At 44.3% G+C, this 23,479-nt stretch overlaps 1 protein-coding gene across 1 annotated transcript in view; it reads left to right on the plus strand.

Annotated features, from left to right (window-relative positions):
* ASH1L (ASH1 like histone lysine methyltransferase) overlaps window positions 1–19,974 on the plus strand; it is a 37,744-nt gene extending 17,770 nt beyond the window's left edge. Inside the window, 11 exon segments of the mRNA XM_075330140.1 lie at window positions 5,508–5,562; window positions 5,667–5,799; window positions 5,873–6,121; window positions 17,389–17,475; window positions 17,548–17,638; window positions 17,706–17,844; window positions 18,349–18,521; window positions 18,616–18,782; window positions 18,886–18,926; window positions 19,005–19,276; window positions 19,412–19,974. Of these exon segments, the coding sequence (XP_075186255.1) occupies window positions 5,508–5,562; window positions 5,667–5,799; window positions 5,873–6,121; window positions 17,389–17,475; window positions 17,548–17,638; window positions 17,706–17,844; window positions 18,349–18,521; window positions 18,616–18,782; window positions 18,886–18,926; window positions 19,005–19,276; window positions 19,412–19,503 (1,499 nt within the window). The 3' untranslated portion in view covers window positions 19,504–19,974.
* The last annotated feature ends 3,505 nt before the right edge of the window (window positions 19,975–23,479 follow it).

Below are 23,479 nucleotides of genomic sequence, written 5' to 3' on the forward strand. Positions count from 1 at the left end.
CTGAACAATTGGCTAGAATAATTAGCGGACGCTATGTCACATTTGGAAAGCCCCTAAGGTGCCTAAACAGTGGAGGTCCCCCACAAGTGACCCCATTCTGGAAACAAGACACCTCAAGGCTTTTATCGAGGTGTATATTGAGCATTTTGAATCCACGAATACTTCACAGAATTTGATAAGCTTAGGTTGCCATATTCAAATTTTCATTTTTTTCACAAAAATGTTGATTTAGCGACACATTTCTCACTTTTTCAAGAGGCAACAACAAAACGTGTACTCCACATGTTGTTATCTGATTTCTTGTGAGCGCAGGGATACCCCACATGTGGCCAAAAACCTTTGTTTGGATAAATGGGAGGGCTTGGAATGGAAAGAGCACCATTTGAATTCTGGAAAAGTTGAAGTAAATTGCGCGCACCATGTCACATTAGCAGGGTCCCTTGGGTACCTATACATCAGAAACCCCCCACAAGTGACCTCATTTTGGAAACTAGACCCCTCAAGGATTTTATTCAGGAGTATAGTAAGCATTTTGAATCCACAGGTACTTCACAAAAATGTTGCTAGTACACAGTGTCAGCCTTCCTGCAGAGATGTGAGTGTTGTCCACGGGAGAACGCAGCTGCCCATGCCCACGATTTGGGTTCAGGCTGCTGTGGACTTTGGCTCTATTCTACCTGCAGAAAACACTCATCTCCGCAGCATAAATTGACATGCTGAGGCTCGGGAAGCTGCGCCACAGGTCGGTTTATGCTGCAGAGAAAAGAAACACAGTGGGCACGGGATTTCTAAAAATCCTTCCACTGTGCTTCTACTGCACAACGCAGCGTTATGGACGCAGGGAAAACACTCTGCGCCCAAAACGCTGCAAACCCTGATTGTGGGCACACAGCGTAAAATGCTACAATGGATGAATGGCTAGATGTCAAACATATATATAATGTCCACCCCCCTCTGCAGATTCTAAGCTGGCGCCCTTTAGTGCCTTTCATGTGACACTAAAGGGTGCCTAGCCTTGTATTTAGCCCAAAAGAAAAAAAAATAATTAAAATAAATGACGTGGGGTCCCCCCTATTTTTGATAGCCAGCTAGGGTAAAGCAGACAGCTGTAGCCTGCAAACCACAGCTGACAGCTTCACCTTGGCTGGTGATCAATTTGGAGGGCTCCCCAAGCTGTTTTTTTTTTTTTTTTAATTATTTATAAATAAATAATTAAAAAAAACAAAACAAACGTGGGGTCCCCCCAAATTAGATCACCAGCCAAGGTGAAGCTGACAGCTGGGGTCTGGTATTCTCAGGATGGGAAGAGCCATGGTTATTGGACTCTTCCCAGCCTAAAAATAGCAGGCCACAGCCGCCCCAGAAATGGCGCATCCATTAGATGCGCCAATTCTGGCGCTTCGCCCCAGCTCATCCCGCGCCCTGGTGCGTTGGCAAACGGGGTAATAAATGGGGTTGATACCAGATGTGTAATGTCACCTGGCATCAAGCCCAGCAATTAGTTATGTCACGGCGTCTATCAGATACCCGACATAACTAATTGACAGTAATAAAAAAAAAAAAATTGACAACAAAAAAAAATTTATTTGAAAAAACACTCCCCAAAACATTCCCTGATTAGCCAATTTATTGAAAAGAAAAAAAAATCCGCTGTAATCCATTTGGACGTCCCACGTCGATTCTGGACCTTCTAGAATATGGGGGACACGTTCAGGGAACGTATCCCCCATTTTCTAGGTGTGAGGACCCTCCATTTGAGGAGAGTGGGTGCAATGAATCTGCACCCATCCTCCCCGGGTCACAACTGCAAAGTGCCGAGCAGCAGCAGCAGCCAGCGTCCTGAACACAGGAAGCTGTCAGCTGCTCTGCACATGTGACCGGCGTCTGCTGTGAGGGAGCCGGAGGAGGGGGCCGCGGGGGATCAGCGCTCCGACAGGTATGTATGACACCGGGGAACACCGGGGGGGATAGGGGGGTGACTTGGCAGGGCCTGGGGAGCAGGTTTCTGTCGCATGTGTTATGGCACATACGACAGAAACCATAGGAACAGTGTGAATGTGGCCGGCGCGCTGCTGTGATCGGCGGTGCGCGCGGCCATCTTGGATTTTCGGGAGGGGGTTGGGGGTCGGGGGGGGCACTTTGGGGATACCGAGGGGACCGGAGGGAACCGAGAAAGAGATTTATCTCCCATCTGACATGTTTGATCATGCCAGATGGGAGATAAATCATTTTTTACCGGCGCGGTCATTTACTATAACTTGATGATCGGTATACGGTGTATACCGGTCATCAGGTGAGCGGGGACCGGAAAAAACGGCCAGAATCATGATCTCCAGGGTCTCAGCTACCCCCGGTAGCTGAAACCCTGGAGATTTTCTGACGCTGGGGGGCGCTATACACTTTTTTCTGCCCGCCGTTTTAAAACGGCAGAAAGGAATAAGTACCCTTTTTTGGTGCCGTTTTAAAACTTAACGCGGTCGTAATGGGGTTAAAAAATCCTGTGATGCTTCTGTAATTTGTGTAATAACAGCACCTGTAACTTACCTGTGGCACCTAACAGGGGTTGGCAATAACTAAATCACACTTGCAGCCAGTTGACATGGATTAAAGTTGACTCAACCTCTGTCCTGTGTCCTTGTGTGCACCACTTTGAGCATGGAGAAAAAAAAGAAGACCAAAGAACTGTCTGAGGACTTGAGAATCCAAATTGTGAGGAAGCATGAGCAATCTCAAGGCTACAAGTCCATCTCCAAAGACCTGAAAGTTCCTGTGTCTACGGTGCGCAGTGTCATCAAGAAGTGTAAAGCCCATGGCACTGTGGCTAACCTCCCTAGATGTGGAAGGAAAAAAAAATTGACGAGAGATTTTAACGCAAGATTGTGCGGATGGTGGATAAAGAACCTCGACTAAAATCCAAACAAGTTCAAGCTGAACTGCAGTCCGAGGGTACAACAGTGTCAACCCGTACTATCCGTCGGCGTCTGAATGAAAAGGGACTGTATGGTAGGATACCCAGGAAGACCCCACTTCTTACCCCGAGACATAAGAAAGCCAGGCTGGAGTTTGCCAAAACTTACCTGAGAAAGCCTAAAACGTTTTGGAAAAATGCTCTCTGGTCAGATGAGACAAAAGTAGAACTTTTTGGGAAAAGCCATCAACATAGAGTTTACAGAAAAAAAAAGAGGCATTCAAAGAAAAGAACACGGTCCCTACAGTCAAACATGGCGGAGGTTCCCTGATGTTTTGGGGTTGCTTTGGTGCCTCTGGCACTGGACTGCTTGACCGTGTGCATGGCATTATGAAGTCTGAAGACTACCAACAAATTTTGCAGCATAATGTAGGGCCCAGTGTGAGAAAGCTGGGTCTCCCTCAGAGGTCATGGGTCTTCCAGCAGGACAATGACCCAAAACACACTTCAAAAAGCACTAGAAAATGGTTTGATAGCACTGGAGACTACTAAAGTGGCCAGCAATGAGTCCAGACCTGAACCCCATAGAACACCTGTGGAGAGATCTCAAAATGGCAGTTTGGAGAAGGCCCCCTTCAAATCTCAGGGACCTGGAGCAGTTTGCCAAAGAATGGTCTAAGATTCCAGCAGAGCATTGTAAGAAACTCATTGATGGTTACCGCAAGCGGTTGTGCGCAGTTATTTTGGCTAAAGGTTGTGCAACCAAGTATTAGGCTAAGGGTGCCAATACTTTTGTCTTGCCCATTTTTGGAGTTTTGTGTGAAATGATCAATGCTTTGATTTGTTTCATTCTCTTTTGTGTTTTAAATTAAGATAATAATACCAAAGAATTTGTGATTGCAATCATTTTCAAGAAGAAACTGAGGATTATCTGACAGAATTGCAGGGGTGCCAATACTTTTGGCCAGCACAGTGTGTGTGTATATATGACAAATATATATATATATATATATATATATATATATATATATATATATATATATATATATATATATATATATATATATATATATATATATTTATTATATAACACTGTGTTCCAAATTATTATGCAAAAATATTTTTTTCATATTTTCCTAAATTAACTTTATGAATTGCAGTCATTGTTATTTTCCAGTCATCTACTATTCGAGTACCATTGAAATGTTTTTGATCAAACTGCCTATGAAAACAGTATATTTTTAAAAATAATAAACACTCAAAATGCACTCAAAATGAATGTTCCAAATTATTATGCACAGCAGAGTTTTCAACCTTTTTATTTTTATTTTGAAAAACAAAATGGTCAATTGCGACATTATACACATTATCAGCTTATTATAAAATGAAATCAAACAGTTTGCAAGTCAAAACTTAATTCTAGGTGATGTTACATTTGCACATAGGACCCCTTGTTTGAAAGAAGCTTCTGAACTCTCTCGTCCATTGAATTTGTCAGTTTTTGGATGGTTTGTGCTTCAATTGTTTTGCATGTGGACAGAATACCCTCCCAGAGCTGTTGCTTAGATGTGAACTGCCTCCCGCCATCATAGACACTCCTTTTGATGATGCTCCAGAGGTTCTCAATGGGGTTGAGGTCAGGGGAAGATGGTGGCCACACAATACGTTTGTCCTCTTTTATGCCCATAGCAGCCAGAGATGAAGATGTGTTATTTGCAGCATGAGACGGTGCATTATCATGCATGAAAATGATCTTGCTGCGGAATGCACGGTTCTTCTTCCTGAACTATGGCAGGAAGTGCTGTTTTAGAAACTCCACATAGAGTATGGAGTTCTTTACCCCTTCAGGGATCCTAAAGGGGCCGACAATCTCTCTCCCCATGATTCCAGCCCAAAACATTACTCCACCTCCTCCTTGTTGGCGCCTTAGCTGTGTTTTCATGGGGTGTTCATCAACCAGCCATCCTCCACTCCATCCATCTGGACCATCGAGCATTGCACGGCACTCATCGGTGAACAAAACAGTTTGGAAGTCAGTCTTCATGTATCGTTTGGCCACTGGAGCCATTTCTGCTTGTGTGCAGTGGATAGAGGTGGTTGACAGGATGGCTTTCGCACAGCTGCAAACCTCTGAAGGACCCTGCATCTTGTTGTTCGGGGGACGTTGGAGGCACCAGAGGATCAAAAACTTGTCTGCTGCTATGTAGAGAGAGAGATAGATATAGATATATATTTATATTTATATTTATATCTAGAGATATATATATATATATATATCTATATATATATATATATATATATATATATATATATAGATATATATATTTATATATAGAGATATATATATATATATATAGATAGATAGATAGATATATTTATATATCTATATATTACATATATATATGTGTGTGTGTATATATATATATATATATATATTTATATATATATGCGTGTGTGTGTGTATATATATATAATATATATATATATATAATATATATATATATATTTACACACACGTACTTATATAATATTATACACATGGTGTAATACATGGTAGACATTTTGACCTTCTGTCTGATGACCATTCTTAATCACACAGATTCCATCAACCGAAGCCTTGCAGCTCCACTGCTCAGCCTCCCGCCCAAGAAAAAGTAAGAACCAAAACAAGTGTCCTGTTGTATCTGGTATTGATGGTGGAGTTGGGGGAACGGCCTACCTCTGGCTGGTCTTACAGTACTTGCTGCTTACATTGCAGGAACCCTTACTACTATGAGAAGGTTGGTGATCCTCTAGATTTGCTGACCGTTGAGAAGCAGATTTTGAGCGGTTACTACAAGACAGTCGAAGCCTTTGACACGGACATGTTGAAAGTGTTCCGTAATGCGGAGGTAAGACGCACACAAGACAACCTCACATTCTTGAAAACTGAGAATATGAGGCTCAAATCTTGCTATTTACCAGAAATATCACGGGAGAAAGTCCGCTATCGGGAGAGATGTGTGTCGGCTCCGGAAGGCTTATTACAGTGCTCGTCATGAGTCTGCTGCACAGATCGATGAAATCATGGGGGAAACTGCTAGTGAAGCAGACAGCAGCGAGACCTCCCTGTGCGACAAAGATGGAGGCCATGAGAAGGAGGATGACATCATCCGCTGTATATGTGGCCTCTACAAGGATGAAGGACTAATGATTCAGTGTGAGAAGTGTATGGTGAGTACACACGGGGGATTACCTTCTGACTAGTGTACAGGGATATCTCTTATAATGTGCAGTAGGAGCAGTGTATGTACCATATATCCTTCTGATATCGCCTGTTATGTGCAGTCTGTATATACCATATATCCTCCTGATATCACCTATAATGTGTGGTATCAGCATTGTATATACTGTATATTTGTATATTTCCTGTAATGTGCGGTATGAGCAGTGTATATATTGTATATCCTACTGATCTCCTGTAATGTACGGTAGGTATATACTGTATATCCTCCTGATATCTCCTGTAATGTGCAGTATGTATACAGTGTATTTCCTCCTGATATCTCCTCTAATGTGCTGTATGTATATACTGTATTTTCTCCTCACATCACCTGTAATGTGTGGTATGTGCAGTGTACACATGCATCTCCATAAATTAGAATATCATCAAAGTTAATTTATTTCTGTAATTCAATACAATAAGGAAAACTATATATTATATAGAGTCATTAGACACAGGGATCTAGTTCATGTTTATACATATTAATATAGTCACTACACATAGAGGGATCTATATCATGCGTTTATTATATAGTCATTACACGTACAGTGATTGTGATGGTGTGATATGGGGGTTGTGTATCATTTTGTGTAGATTCATATTTTAAGTGTAGTACTCTGTCCATTCTATGTATTTATTTGTTCCATCTGCATGTTAATAACCCCCTGCAGTGCTTCTGTCCCTAGGTGTGGGGGAGGGGAGCCTGGAATCCATCCAAACTCTCTGCTTACCTGGGGGATTATTCAGTCTGGCTGAGAAGAAGAGAGAAGCAGGAAGATTTATCCTCTATGGGAGAAGCTGAGGCTCCCCAGAGAGACTCGGACATTTATCCCTTAGTGGACTATATCCGTGTTCCTGGACTACTTTACCCTCTGTGTGGTGGATTATTTTATGGCCCTTCTGGATTGCATGGAATAAATGTTCTTTGGATTGTTCACCCATCTCTCGCTTTGTTGATTGTGTGATATCGGAGAAGGGACCCCATGACAACTGGTGGCAGCGGTGAGAACAACAGAGCACAGTCCAGTGGAGAACCACCCACAGAGTGAGTACAGAAACTGGACTTCATCCAGTCTACTCAGTCCCTGGTAGCTCAGGCCCAGATCTCTGGCTCTCTCCTATAAAGAGGGCTTAATTGATCTACTGGTGGGTGCAAGCCAGTCCTCCTCCCCCAAGATGTCTAACAGACAAGCACTGGAGACGGGTATCCCTACCCCAAAAAGCCAGTGGTTGGTGTGGTTCAAAGAAGACATGGCGGTTCTGGGCCCAGGAGTATAAGGAGGAGGCTGCTCGCCGAGCACAGCGAAGACAAGAGGCAATGGAGTCCGGCAGAGGGAGTGTAAGTTGGAGTGTAAACCCAGCGATCTGCGAGCCTTTATGGATTACCCGGGCGGACTTCAAGCCATTTGATGAGGCTTCTGGAGATGTGGAAGGGTTCTTCAAGGACTTTGAGCAGCAGTGTGTCGTGATGGAGGTGCCCCACTCTGGCTGGGTGCGTTTGTTGGTGGGACTCCTGAATGGAAGCCTGGCAGAGGCTTCTTGCACCATTGTCTCACAGCAGAACCGGAATTACAACATTGTAAAACGGACTATCCTGGATTACCATGCCATCACCCCAGACTCCTATAGGGCTTAGTTCCGAGACATCCCATGCACCATGGGGGGATCGTTTAGTGTATATATGCCCATAAGATGTCCCAGGCATGTCTGGGATGGCCGAAAGCGGAAAACGCCTTCACTGTGGAAGACGTTATACAGGTATTTTCTTATAGAACGATTTCTTTACAAGTGTCCCTCAGAAATACGAGAATGGGTCAGAGAGCGCACACTGTGGATAGAGCTGCAGCCCTGGCTGATGAGGCCCTTACTATCCAATCACAATAGAGCAGGCTTCTGGACAATAAGCCACAGCCTGCTCCTGTGCCGCGGCCCTCTCCAGTTATATCTTCCCCTCCAAGCAGCTGCAGGCCGATGACAACCGCGCCTCACAATCCTGGGCCCCAACAGTTCCAACCATGCCCTGTGGGAATCACAGAGAGGAGATGTTATGGGTGCGGGCAACCTGGGCTCCTGCAATCCAGTTGTCCCACAAGGACTCGGAGGGACCCCCTCGCACCTCCATCTCATCTGGTGCATTTTGTGCATTCCATCCCGCCTGAGGAAGAGGTACAACCACCTCCACTAGGAGTGTACAGAGGCGATACATCATGGACCAGGGATTCTTATTGAATTGGCTGGAGAACAAAGGAGGAATATCCCAAAGGCGACTGTAGATCTGGACTTTGGCTTTGAGATCAAGCAATGTGTGGTTGGGGTGCTGAGTGGCCTGCCTGCAGATATTCTTCCAAGAAATTATGTGGGAAATCTACAATGCCAATTTGTAGCTACAGGAAGCACAGTATATAAGTGAAGGAGGATACAAAGAGAAGCTTATCCTCACAATGTTACCGCTGTCCAAGGGACTATTGATAGCTGATCAACATGGACTTGAGTGAGGTGGCCATGGTCTGTGTAGACCTCATGGCGTTCTCACTTATTAAGCTCAAAAAATAGAAAGTGCATATAACATAACTAACAAAAGTCCTTTCCTAAAAACATTACTTTAAGAATTTACATTAAATCACGGAGAGACAGACTTAAGCTAGGGCACAGGTAAGGGAGGAGAGCTGATTATGCCCTAAAATCAATCCTCCCTCCTGTACACTACCTAGCAGCGGAGGTCGGCACCCTGTAGAGTCGATATGGCGCCCCCACTCCTTGTCGACTCTCCCTACCTCAATTGAAAAAGTGCTTGTGCCTAATGTAAAGTGCTAATAATAAATAGTGCTCAAACAAACAGGGCAAAGAAGTCAGGGGGGCTAATTATTGTTTAGATGTACAGAATCACGCCTCAACGCGTATCCCCTTGTGGTTCATCAGGAGGAGGCTGATGCAGTCATTGTGTCATTCTGATTTCTTGATGTAGTGATAAGGGACCACCATGCTGTTTCGGCCCTCTTTATGTAAGACATCCACGTAGTATAACCCCACACCCTGTATCAGGATACATTACTTCCTGTTACTCCCCTTTATAGTATCATAAATACAGCACGAAATACGTCATTCAAGTCATTACACACAATGGGATCTATTTCACATGTATATTATATAGTCATTACACACAGTGGGATCAATTTCACCTGTTTATTATATATTAGACTAGCTGTAGTACCCGGCGTTGCCCGGGATAGTAACTGTCTCTCTCTCTCTCTTGTCCCCGTCTGTCGGTTTCTTGTCCCCATCTGTCTCTTTCCCTGGTTGCGTTGTGACACGCCAACATTCCATTCTAGGGTGTGGCTGCATTGTGGCTCCCAGCTCCATTGACTTTAATGGAGACAGGTTTTTTTGGTGAATAACTGTAAAGCGCGGGGTTAAAATTTCCCCTCAAAACATAGTCTATGACGTTCCCTGAGTCAAATGGGGTGTCTGTGCAAAATTTTATGATTGTACATGCAACTGTGCGAATTCCTTTAGCGGACATATATACGGCGTTTCCCGGGATATTAACTGTCTCTCTGTTTTTCTCCCAGTCTCTGTCTATCGTCCTCTCTGTCTGTCTTTCTCTGTCTCTATCTCTTTTCCTGCCTGTCTGTTTCCCTGTCTGTCTCTCTCTCTCTTTCCCGGTCTGTCTTTGTCTATAAAATAAATAGACTATAGCACAATTGAAATAAAGAATAATGAAAAAATAGGTTTCTTTCAATGCTTTAATAGTGAACAGAAAATCCAAAGATAGGATTCATCCTATGTTAACGTTTCGACCCGAAATAGGGTCTTCGTCAAAGGATTTTATCTGTATTTATCGAAACAAATCATATCAAAAAGATTACTAAAGCACAGGTGCACAGACTATAATAGGATATACATGTACATGTCCAGAAAAAAAAGAATACATAAAAGTAATAAAGCATCACAAGTATTTCCACAAAGAATACAAAAGTAAAAACAAGAAATCAAATTGTTTAAAACATAATAACAATACAAAGAAAAAAGGGTTACAAATAAAAGCGGCACATACCTACTGGAAAAAAAACTGACGTTTGTAAAATGAATAATGATGTTGGGTTGTATACAAAGAAAGAAACCTATTTTTTCATTATTCTTTATTACAATTGTGCTATAGCATATTTATTTTATTGAGTTACCTTTGACTTAATGATTAGACTTAGATAGCACTGATACATTCCGGTTGAGCCAGACCTATTCTTTGTGTCTGTCTCTTTTTTTTTTTTTTGTCTGGGTCGGTCTCCATCCCTGTCTGTGGCTGTCTCCATCCCTGTCTGTGGCTGTCTCCATCCCTGTCTGTGGCTGTCTCCATCCCTGTCTGTGGCTGTCTCCATCCCTGTCTGTGGCTGTCTCCATCCCTGTCTGTGGCTGTCTCCATCCCTGTCTGTGGCTGTCTCCATCCCTGTCTGTGGCTGTCTCCATCCCTGTCTGTGGCTGTCTCCATCCCTGTCTGTGGCTGTCTCCATCCCTGTCTGTGGCTGTCTCCATCCCTGTCTGTGGCTGTCTCCATCCCTGTCTGTGGCTGTCTCCATCCCTGTCTTTGGCTGTCTCCATCCCTGTCTTTGGCTGTCTCCATCCCTGTCTGTGGCTGTCTCCATCCCTGTCTGTGGCTGTCTCCATCCCTGTCTGTGGCTGTCTCCATCCCTGTCTGTGGCTGTCTCCATCCCTGTCTCCGTGTCTCTGCGTCTCCTTCCCTGGCTGTGCGTCTCTGCGTCTCCTTCCCTGGCTGTGCGTCTCTGCGTCTCCTTCCCTGGCTGTGCGTCTCTGCGTCTCCTTCCCTGGCTGCATTGTGACAGGCCAACATTCCCTTTAAGGGTGTGGCTGCGCATTCTTCTGAAGTTCTGGCTGCACTGCGGCTCCCAGCTCCATTGACTTTAATGGAGGCAGGTTTTTTTGGCGAATAACTGTAAAGTGTGGGGCTAACATTTCCCCTCCAAAACATAGTCTATGACGTTCCCTGAGTCAAATGGAGTGTCTGTGGAAAATTTTGTGATTGTACATGCAACGGTGCGAATTCCTTTAGTGGACATACATAGATACATACATACATACACACATACACTCATACACTCCGCCTTATATATTAGTCATTACACACAGAGGGATCTATTTCATGTGTTTATTTCTGTTAATGTTGATGATTATGGCTTATAGCCAATAAAAACCTAAAATTTATTATCTCAGAAAATTATAATATTTTCTACAAATCACGTGCAAAGGCTTCCTAAGCGTTTAAAATGGTCCCTTAGCCTGGTTCTGTAGGCTACACAATCATGGGGAAGACTTTTTACTTGACAGTTGTCCAGAAGACAGTCATTGACACACTCCACAAGGAGGGTGAGCCACAAAAGGTCATTGCTAAAAAAAAGCTGGCTGTTCACAGAGTGCTGTATCCAAGCATATTAATGGAAAGTGAAGTTGAAGGAGAAAGTGTGATAGAAAAAGGTGCACAAGTAACCGGGAAACCGCAGCATTGATAGGATTAAGAAAAGGTCATTCAAAAATGTGGGAGAGATTCACAAGGAGTGGACGCTGCTGGAGTCAGTGCTTCAAGAGTCACCACACACAGTCGTATCCAGGACATGGGCTACAAGTATCGGATTCCTTGTGTCACCACTCATGACCAATAGACAACGCCAGAAGCGTCTTACCTGGGCCAAGGAGAAAAAGAACTGGACTGTTCTCAGTGTCGAAGGTGCATTTCATCTGGAAATCGCGGTCCCAGAGTCTGGAGGAAGAGTGGAGGCCACAATCCAAGCTGCTTAGGTCTAGTGTGAAGTCTCCACAATCAGTGATGGTTTGGGGAGCCATGTCATCTGCTGGTGTAGCTCCACTGTGTTTTATCAACACCAAAGTCACCGCAGCCGTCTACCAGGACATTTTACAGCACTTCATGCTTTCCTCGCCGACAAGCTTTTTGGAGATGAAAATGTTGTTTTCCAACAGAACGTAGTATCTGTCCACACTGTCAAAAGTACCAATACCTGGTTTACTAACCACAGTATCGCTGTGCTTGATTGGCCAGCAAACTCTCCTGACCTAAACCCCATAGAGAATCTATGACACCAGAGCCAACAATGCAGAAGAACTAAAGGCTGTTGTCAAAGCAACCTGGGCTTCCATAACTCCTCAGCAGTGCCACAGGCTGATGGCCTCCTGCCACATTGCCGCATTGATGCAGGAATTCATGCAAAAGAAGCCCCGAATTTTCAGCAGGCAACAACATTTCTGAGTGTAACATCATTTTTTTCAATTTGTCTTGTATAATAATCTAATTTTCTGAGAGAGTGACTTTTAGGTTTTCTTTGGCTGTAACCCATAATCATCATCATTAACAGAAATAAACATGTGAAATAGATCCCTCTGTGTGTAATGACTCTATTTAATAAACATGTGAAATAGATCCCTCTGTGTGTAGTGACTATATAATATACACTAGCTGTTCCCTCCCAGCCAGCTAATGCTCGGCACACCCATTCCTATGTAATTAACACTGCTGGTGATTAACTAAACTTAAGTTAATAATGACAACATTCAGTAGCGTTGAAGTGGTTGAATTACGTGTAAAGGAAGTTGATAATTGTCGCCTGGCAACGAAAACTTGACGTTTTGACAGACAAAGGCTGCGTAATGCTAAATTGCAATTCCCGTCATTTTTCACGTCACATTTTCGTTGCCAGTCAAGAATTATCAACTTCCTTTACAGATAATTCAACCACTTCAACGCTACTGAATGTTATCATTATTAACTTAAGTTTAGCTTATCACCAGCAGCGTTAATTACATAGGAATGGGCGTGCTGATTTGTGTCTGTGCTTACAGGACCTGTGATGATGTCACACGGAGGGGAGGAGTCAGGGATCACATGATCAGCTCCTCGGTGTATGCAGGACTCTGCTGTGCTGGTTGTGATGGTGCTGGATGAGGTGAAGTTTGTGGGACGATCTGTGATGATGTCACATGGAGGGGAGGGATTAGCGAGTAATCACATCAGCTTTTATATATATATATATATATATATATATATATTATGAGAGAGAGAGATGAAATAGATCCCTCTGTGTGTAATGACTCTAACTAATATATAAAGCTGTGTGTGTGTATGTCCGGGATTGGCATCTGCCAATATGGAATGTTGGTGTGTCACAATGCAGCCGGGGAAGACACAGACAGGGAAAGAGGCAGACACAGACTGGGTAAGAGACAGTCAGACAAAGAGAGAGATATACACAGAGGGGGAGACAGACAGAGAATGGGAGAGAAACAGAGAGACAGTTACTATCCCGGGCAGCGCCGGGTGCTATGTTGTGAGGCGAAATTTTAACCCCGCGTGTTCCAATTTACCAATCAATTTTGCCCCTTTCTACATAATGGGGAAAAAGTGAAACGAAAAGTGTTGGGGGCAAATTGACAGCTCCAGATGTGAACAAGGGGGACTTAAAGAATGAGAGCGATGGCGCCAAAGAGTATATACCGTACAGTTGCTAAGGTGGGGCTCCGACATGGGATACTCACCACACTCGGGGATATGAACACACACAATGCGCCACACACTACCACGTGCTTGAACACACACCCTCAGCACACATCTCACCACACATACACCAACCTCACCACATAATCGCCCTAAACACACACAAGTCTGGTATTATCCTTCAAAAATAAAAATCCGATTAATAAGCAGCCAAACTACAAGAACAAAAAATGTACCACATAGGAAATACGGCAGCTGTCAGTCACATGACCTGTCTATATGTGTATGTGTGAGCTAATATATACTGTCAGGGGGAGGGCTTTCTGTTGCCTGGAGATTTATCAGGCTGCCAATAGCAACCAATCACAGCTTAGCTTCTATTTTGCTACAGTTAATTAATCTGAGCTCTGATTGGTTAATATAGGCAACAATTTAATAATTACATTGCTATCTATTTGTTTTGTGGTGTTTGTGTGCAGAATACATTTTTAATACATTCTATTTTGTTAACAACAGTTATTAACCCGGGCGAAGCCGGATAGTACAGCTAGTATATATATATATGAATAGATCATTCTGTGTGTAATGACTCTATATAATATATAGGAATAGATCCCTGTGTGTAATGACTCTATATAATATATAGGAATAGATCCCTCTGTGTGTAATGACTCTATAATATATAGGAATAGATCCCTCTGTGTGTAATGACTCTATAATATATAGGAAAAGATCCCTCTGTGTGTAATGACTATATAATATATAGGAATAGATCCCTCTGTGTGCAATGACTCTATAATATATAGGAATAGATCCCTCTGTGTGCAATGACTTTATATAATACGTGTTTCCCTTTTTGTAATGAATTACTGAAGTAAATTGACTTTTTGATATTCTCATTTGAGATACACCTTTTATATACACTGTATATTTTCCTGATATCTCCTGTAATGAGTGGAATGAGCAGTGTTTATATATTGTATATCCTCCTGATATCTTTTTAATGTGGAGTATGAGCGTTGTATATATTGTATATCATCCTGATATCTCCTGTAATATGTATTATGAGCAATGTATATACCATACATCTTCATGATATCTTCTGTAATGGGGAGTATAAGAGGTGTATATACAGTATATGATCCTGATAGCCCTTGTAATGTACGGTATGTGCAATATATATACTGTCTTCCCCGACATCTCCTGTAATGTGTGGTATGTGCAGTGTATATATTGTATATCCTCATGATATCTCATAAAATGTGCGGAATGATCAATGTATATCCTGACGATTATCTCCTGTAATGTGGAGTTTGAACAGTGTGTATACTGTGTATCCTCCAGATATCTCCTATAATGTGCAGTATGAGTGGTGTTTATACTGCATGTCCTCCTGATATTCCCTGTAATGGGGTGTATGAGTGGTGTATATACTGTAAATCCTCCTGGTATCTCCTGTATTGTGGGTTACAAGTGGTGTACCGTATTTTTCGGACCATAAGACGCACTTTTTTTCCCCCAAAATGTTGGGGGAAAGTGGGGGGTGCGTCTAATGGTCTGAATGTAGGGCATGGCTGCGGGGAATGAGGGGGTGCGGTCGAGCGGGTCATCGGAGGCCCGAGCAGGCAGCAGCGCCTGCCGTGACCACGTGGGCCCGATCATTACATATGCAACTACAGCCTGGAGTGATCATGTGCGGCTCCCCGTGCAGTGAATCAATGTACTCACCTTTCCCCTGCAGCATCGCTATGTCCTCCAGTCTGCCTGCCGCGCTGTGTGGACTGGAGACTAGCGGTGCTCACAGCGATGACGTCATCGCTGTGCGCACGTGTGTCTTCACAGCCGCGCCGGCAGGCGGACAATACATCGCAGTGCTGCAGGGAACGTGGCCGGCTCAACACAGCACTGCCGGCACAGACAGGAGGAGGAGCGACGCTGCGTGGAACGAGGAAAGGTGAGTGTAAACGTTTATTTTTTTTGTGTGTGCCGCAGGATGAGGGTATATGAGCAGGATGATGGGGCCATATACCAGGATGATGGGAGTATATGAACAGGATGATGGCATATAGCAGGATGATGGGGGTTTATGAGCAGGATGATGGGGCCATATACCAGGATGATAGGAGTATATGAATAGGATGATGGCATATAGCAGGATGATGGGGGTATATGAGCAGGATGATGGCATATAGCAGGATGATGGGGGTATATGAGCAGGATAATGGCATATAGCAGGATGATGGGGGTATATGAGCAGATGATGGGGCCGTATACCAGGATGATGGGAGTATATGAACAGGATGATGGCATATAGCAGGATGATGGGGGTATATCAGCAGGATGATGGCGTATATAGCAGGATGGGAGCACATACCAGGATGATGGGAGTATATGAACAGGATGGTGGCATATAGCAGGATGATGGGGGTATATGAGCAGATGGGGGTATATGAGCAGGATGATAGCATATAGCAGGATGATGGGGGTATATGAGCAGATGATGGGGGTATATGAGCAGGATGATGGCATATAGCAGGATGATGGGGGTATATGAGCAGGATGATGGGGGTATATGAGCAGATGATGGGAGTATATGAACAGGATGATGGCATATAGCAGGATGATGGCGTATATAGCAGGATGGGGAGCACATACCAGGATGCAATATATAGCAAGATGGGGCTATACCAGGATGAGGGACATACATATATACACAAGGCAGGAGGATCATTACCAGGTTGGGGTACCTTAGTAGAGAATTTGGGGATATTACCCCCATAAGTGTCAGCAGCAGATCATCGCCCCATAACAGTGTGTCATGACCACATTTTTTGCTTAAAATTTTATTTTCCTATTTTCCTTCTCTAAAACCAGGGTGCGTCTTATAGTCCGAAAAATACGGTATATGCTGTATCCTTCTGACATCTACTGTCATGTGCTGTATCAGCTGTGTATATATTGTATATCCTCCTGATATCTCCAATGTGTGGTGTATATATACAGAATATCCTCCTGACATCTCTTGTAATGTGTGGTATTTGCAGTGTATATATTGTATATCCTCATGACATCTCCTACATTTGTAGAGTGATCAGTGTATATCCTCCAAATATCTCCTGTAATATGGAGTATTAAGTGAATATACTGTATATCCTCATGTCATCTCCTATAATGTGCGAAATGAGCGGTGTATACAGTAATATATCCTCCTGATATCTCCTCTAATGTGCAGTTTGAGCAGTGTTTATACTGCATGTCCTCCTAATACTTCATGTAACGTGGAGTATGAATGGTGTACATGCTGTATATCCTTCAGATATCTTCTGTAATGTGCAGTTTGAGCTATGTATATACTGCATATCCTCCTATTTCCTGTAATGTGCTAAATGAGTTGTGTATATAAAGTGCATCATACTGATATTTCCTGTAATGCAATATGTGCTGTGTAATATTCTCTTGGTATCTCCCGTAATGTGTGGTATGAATGGGTTTATACACTTTATCCTCTTGCTATCTCATGAAATGTGTAGTATGAGGCATGCATACGGTGTATCCTCCTGATATCTCCTGAAATGTGCGGTATGATGGATGTATATACTATATTCTCCTGTTTTGTCCTGAAATCTGCAGTATGAGAGGGGTGTACATGTTGTATACTTCTGTTATGTTCCGTATACCTAGTGATGGTTTTATGCCCAGCAGGTCTGGCAGCATTGTGACTGTATGGGGGTGACATCTGATGTGGAGCACTACATCTGTGAGCATTGTGATCCGCGGCCTGTGGATAAGGTTTGTGATGACATCATTGTCTTGTGGTCACATTAGCTCCACCTCCTCTCATGGCATCATGTAATCTTTCAGGAAGTTCCCATGATCCCTTGCCCACATTACGCACAGCCTGGATTTATCTACTTCATCTGCCTCCTACGTGATGAACTCCTGCTGCGCCAAGGTACAGGCAGCGTGGTACTAGATGTATGTGTATGCTGCATGTTTCTCTCTAACTCTGTTTCTATCAGGTGACTGCGTCTATCTCATGCGGGACAGCCGCCGGACCACTGATGGACAGCCCGTCAGACAGTCCTACCGTCTCCTGTCACACATCAACCGAGAGAAGCTGGATATCTTCCGGATAGAGAAGCTGTGGAAGAACGAGAAGTATGGCCACCACTCCGCGTACAGAGATGTGCTGTGCCTACCGCTGGCCGTCGTCTTCTCTGTGCCCGACGCTGGCCGTCGTCTTCTCTGTGCCAGACGCTGGCCGTCGTCTTCTCTGTGCCCGACGCTGGCCGTCGTCTTCTCTGTGCCCGATGCTGGCCGTCGTCTTCTCTGTGCCCGACGCTGGCCGTCGTCTTCTCTGTGCCCGACGCTGGCCGTCGTCTTCTCTGTGCCCGACGCTGGCCGTCGTCTTCTCTGTGCCCGACGCTGGCCGTCGTCTTCTCTGTGCCCGACGCTGGCCGTCGTCTTCTCTGTGCCCGACGCTGGCCGTCGTCTTCTCTGTGCCCGACGCTGGCCGTCGTCTTCTCTGTGCCCGACGCTGGCCGTCGTCTTCTCTGTGCCCGACGCTGGCCGTCGTCTTCTCTGTGCCCGACGCTGGCCGTCTTCTCTCTATCGTCTCTTTTCTTCATGCCCAAGGCTAACCAAGGTCTCTCCTCACTGCAGGGGCGAGCGCTTTGCCTTCGGTCACCATTACTTTCGACCACATGAAACCCATCATTCGCCATCCCGCAAGTTCTATCAGAATGAGCTGTTCCGCGTGCCGCTGTATGAGATCATCCCCCTAGAGGCCGTGGTCGGCACCTGCTGTGTTTTGGACTTGTACACATACTGCAAAGGTAATGAAAAGGCCCGAGCCCTGCTGCCACAATGAGCCTTTTTCATACATCCACTGTGACACCCCCCCCCCCCCCATCTCGCTGTCTTACACAGGGCGTCCAAAAGGAGTTAAGGAGCCAGACATCTATATCTGTGACTACCGACTGGATAAGTCCGCTCACCTCTTCTACAAAATCCATCGCAACCGCTTCCCGGTCTGCACCAAGACTTACGCCTTCCACCATTTCCCCAAGAAGCTGACCCCAAAAAGAGACTTTTCAGTGAGTGTTAGATCCTTGTGAGTCCCACATTCTGACCACCATGTCTGGTGACTTTGGACGGTTATTAATGACATGGTAATGTATCCTTTTCCTTATCTTTCAGCCTCATTATGTGCCAGATAACTACAAGCGTAATGGTGGCAGGTGAGAGAGCGTCGGTCTAAGGTATACATTGCATACATTACTGTGGCAGTCTCTGACTCTTATCTGTTCTCCTCACAGGTCATCATGGAAATCCGAACCTGCCAAAGCATCCAGAGCAGATCTGCACCAGGAGGAGCCCATGCCTGTCATGGAGGACCTAGTCGCGGGCAGTGAGGCCCCTGCTCCGGAGGTACTTGCACCCCCCCGGGCTGAAGTGAGGGAGAGCCACATATCAGAGGCTGATGAGCTCCCCCTGCGCCTCTGCTCCCTGCAAGAACGCCGTCAAGTTAAGAGAGACAAGCTGAACCGGATACTACTACAACTTCTGGAGAAGCTGCCAGGGAAGAATGGTGAGTCCTGTATCGCCCTTCGTAGTCTTCCTGTGTGCACGTCCATACAAAGACTCCATCCCTGCTGTATGGGGCCAAGGCCCTCCCATCTGATTGTTTCTAGTTCTGTTGATAATGTCTCTCTGCTTTCTGCAGCCATTGATGTCACGTATCTCCTCGAGGAGGGTCCATGCCGGAAGCTGCGACGCCGAACTCTTAACCTTACAGAGTGTATCTTCAGAAAGTGACTTTCGAGCACGCCGGAGCGATGGAGGCCAGAAGAGCAGAGCGGGGTTTCCGTGTGCAGACTGAGATGTGGAGAGAATGGGCTGCTCCATGCCACCCAGGGTCAGGTATCCCCCGCCTACCTGGTCTCTTTGCAGCAGAGGTCTCCTTACACTAATTACCCACAATCCTCTGCAGAGCGCTGAATGTAAAGAATGGAGATCTGCAGACCCCCGGCAGTTTCTGCTCATTGGTGTTTACATGAACTAATGAATCAGCGCCCTCCTCAGGGGCAGCGAGAGGGGCGGCAGGCAACAGGCACTTTACCCAATGGCCCCCAGCTGTCATCATAGTCAAGAGGCACTTTACCCAGCAGGACAGGACACGGAGGAGGTCAGCACACACTAAATGGAGGTGTCCACCCCCGAACCTCCGAGCACCCAGGAAGGGCACCCTGGGGCTGGCGGTTGTAAATAAAGCAAAGCTTAACTATTGTTTCCTGTCCTTGTAAAAAAAAAAAAAAAAAAAGGAACGAAAGGTGCCAAGTTCCATGGGTGTAAAGCAATACGATGAGCGGCGGAACCCGTCTGGATGAGCCACTCGTCCCGGCCAGAGCGCACAAAAAAAATCATTTCAGTAAAAAAAAAAAAATATTTTATTAAAAAAGAAAAAAGGTGACAAATGTGTTTTGCATATTTTCTTACTGTTGAGAGCAGGCGGCCTGTGCACCACACCGGTTATTTCCCAGCAGAAAAGGCCGGTGGTGCAGACAATCACAGGCCGGATCAGCTATTTTTTGTGTGCGTCACTTGTGTGTTTTTCCTACTCTTGTAGAACGGTCATTTCTGGTGGTTTTCTATTAATGGTTTCTAGAAGCACTACACCGGGCTGCCAGGACGCTCCGCCTGGGCGGGGTCCTCTGGGCGCTAAGCATGGGTGGGGTCCTCCGGACGCTCCGCCTTGGCAGGTTTTCCCGGACGCTTTACCTTGGTGGGTTTTCCCGGACGCTCATCCTGGGCAGGGCCGCCCGGCCTGCATTTGCTGCTAATTGGTTTGGTTTTTAGCAGGAGACGTGTGGGACGCTCATTGTGTTGATCTCTGTACATGATGTATTACGATTCCCAGAGAGTCTCGTATTAAATGGAAGCATCCCCTCGTTTTCCTATTTCTCACTCGTCTTTATTCTTGTGTTTTTCCTTTATGGGGCTCCTCATCCCCATCCTGTCTGTGTTATCCGATGTACTCTCTTCTGTACCGCCACATAACTGCTGCTCCTACATACTGTGTGGGACCCATGGATACATAGCTGGAGAATTAAGTATTGAACATGTCATCACTTTTCTAAGTATATTCCTAAAGCTATTGACATGAAGTTCTTTCCAGATGTTAGTAACAACCGATCCAATCCACACAGGCAAATCAAGCCATAGCTGTCCATAACTCATGTATAAGGCTATGTTCACACTTTTGCTTTTTTACTGCTTCTTGGGTGTCATTTCTTTACAGTACATATTTATACAAAGTTGGTTTCATTCCCCATATAAGCAGCAAAAACGATGAAAGAATTGACCTGCTTTTTGCAAAAATGCAGCAGTTTTCTATTTCAGTCAAGAAAAAATGTGTGTGTGAGATTTCTGGAATCGCATAGGTTTTGCTGGTACTGTAAAAAGCAGCTTTTTATTTGTTATAAAACCATTGGGAAAAAAACATGCAAAAAATGTAGCAAAAACCTAAAGTGTGAGGGAAAAGGTATTGAACTCATGAAAAGAGTGGTTCAAAAAGCCCTGAAAAGTTCTGACAGCCGCTAAAATCTATCAGTAACTAGCAATCCTGCCACTTAGAGAGAAAAAATCATCCGCTGGCTCAACTGATGGCCGATAAAAAAAAAGATGTCTCCCACTGCAAATGATCTTGCAAAAATCCCATAAGGCCCCTTTCACACGTCAGTGATTCTGGGACGTTTGTGCTTTTTTTATAAATGTACCAGAATCACTGACATACGCAGACCCATTATAATGAATGGGTCTGCTCACACATCAGTGATTTTTCACTGCACGTGTCTCCATGCGGCGTACCCGCGTGTGCGTGATTGCTGCACGGAGACATGTCCATTTTTTTCTGGCATCACTGATGTCCCATGGACCATGCAGTGGTGTGGTCTGTGAAACATGTGCCAGAAAAAAACGTGCTTTTAAAATAAAAATCATTTTTACTCACCCGGCGTCCAGCGATGTCCTCTGCAGCCCGTTCTCCCTGCTGCTTCTGAGCCGGCTCATTACTGTCGTGCATATTCATGATGCACGACACAGCCGACCCGGAAGCAGCTGCTGCGGGGGCCAGCGCCGGCCGGATGCTGCACCGCGGAAGCGATCAGCACCATGGAGAGCGGGAGCGCGCACAGGTGAGTTAATCTCTAAGTGCAATCACGGGCCACGGAGAACGGAGCCCGGATTGCACTTAGACAACCCACGTGTGCCGTAATTCACGGCACACGGAGGGACATGTGCGTGTTTTACACGCCAGTGAAAGAAGTCAGTGTTTTTCACTGACGTGTGAAACGGGCCTAAGAGGTAGAAAATAATGCACAAGAGTAGTTGGAAGCTTAGCTGGCTGCAATCCGCTGACTACACATACACAACTAGAAGTAACGGTGGAACGTTCCTAACCAACCTAGACACCTCGTCACCGTCGGAGAACTAACTAGCCTCAAAGATGGAATGAGGAATTCTGACTTTCCTCAGAGAAGCTCAAAAAGGATAGTAAAGCCCGCAACATATAAAAACAGTGATGTAAGGAAAAAGACAGCACACAGATGGTTAATATAGGGTTAACCAAAATGAGGCCCTGCTAGCTAGATACAAAAGGATAGAAAAGATTACTGGTTGCAGCCACTGAAAACCCTGAAAAATACCAACACCTGATAATCAAAAATGCCTTAAGATCACACGATCTTCCTCCCATTATATCAGGAACTCTTGTGCAAATACAAACTCCTAAACAGGCTGTGAGTAAAAAAAAAAAACTCCCTTCTTGCTGGGAATAAATCGTCCTAAAAAAATAGTGCAGAAAGAACGCTTATTCCCATGAAAGAAACGACAATCTTCTCAAACAATAAACCAGGCACAGACTTCACAGGTTAAGCAGAAACGCCCATAAGTACAATTCAGCCGAAACCAAGCCCAGACTAAGGCTGTGTGCACACTTTGCGTTTTTTAATGTGTTTAACTGTAGCGTTTTAATGCAAAAATGCATGCGTTTTGATTTTCAAGCAAAGTCTATGGGAAATTGGGCTTTCTTGTGCGCACAATGCTTGTAAAAACGCAATGTTTTAGTTGCAGAAAATTTGTCAAAATCTCTGCGTTTAAAGAAGTCGCATGTCAATTGTTTTTGCCATTTTGAGATATATATATATATATAATATACACACACAGTCCGACAATTAAATTAATGAAAAACAATATTTTAACGTTATTTTAGCCATAAATTAGATTTAGTTATTTTAATAAAATTAGCTATTTTATGATTTTATTTTTATTTTTTTTACACTTTTTTTTCTTAGTTGTTTGAATGTTAAAACTTTATTTAGTCATGTATTTGTAATGAAAACGCATCTGACGTTAAGCAATGAAAAAGCATGTAAAATGCATGCGTATTTTTAGTGTTTCTGTGGTCCAAACCAAATTTCACAGACAATTTCTGCCACAGGATGTGTTTACAACTGCAAGTAACTAGACGCAAAGTGCGCACACAGCCTAAGAGAAAAAAAAACCATCACAAGGAAAAATGACTGAGATTACACAATTCCCATTAATTCCAGACAGAAAAATGAATGAGAACGAATTAATCTCAGGAAGAAAAAACAAAATACTTATCAGGCATATCTGCAGACTCTGGATGACATAGGACCAAAACTGATGCAAAGGAACGAAAAAACTGCTGTAGAAATCATTCCTGGAAAATCCAAAAAGGAGCAGAAAAAAGCAAAAACTAATCCTACAT

This window comes from Anomaloglossus baeobatrachus, chromosome 12 (assembly GCF_048569485.1).
Source record: "Anomaloglossus baeobatrachus isolate aAnoBae1 chromosome 12, aAnoBae1.hap1, whole genome shotgun sequence".
Taxonomy (NCBI): domain Eukaryota; kingdom Metazoa; phylum Chordata; class Amphibia; order Anura; family Aromobatidae; genus Anomaloglossus; species Anomaloglossus baeobatrachus.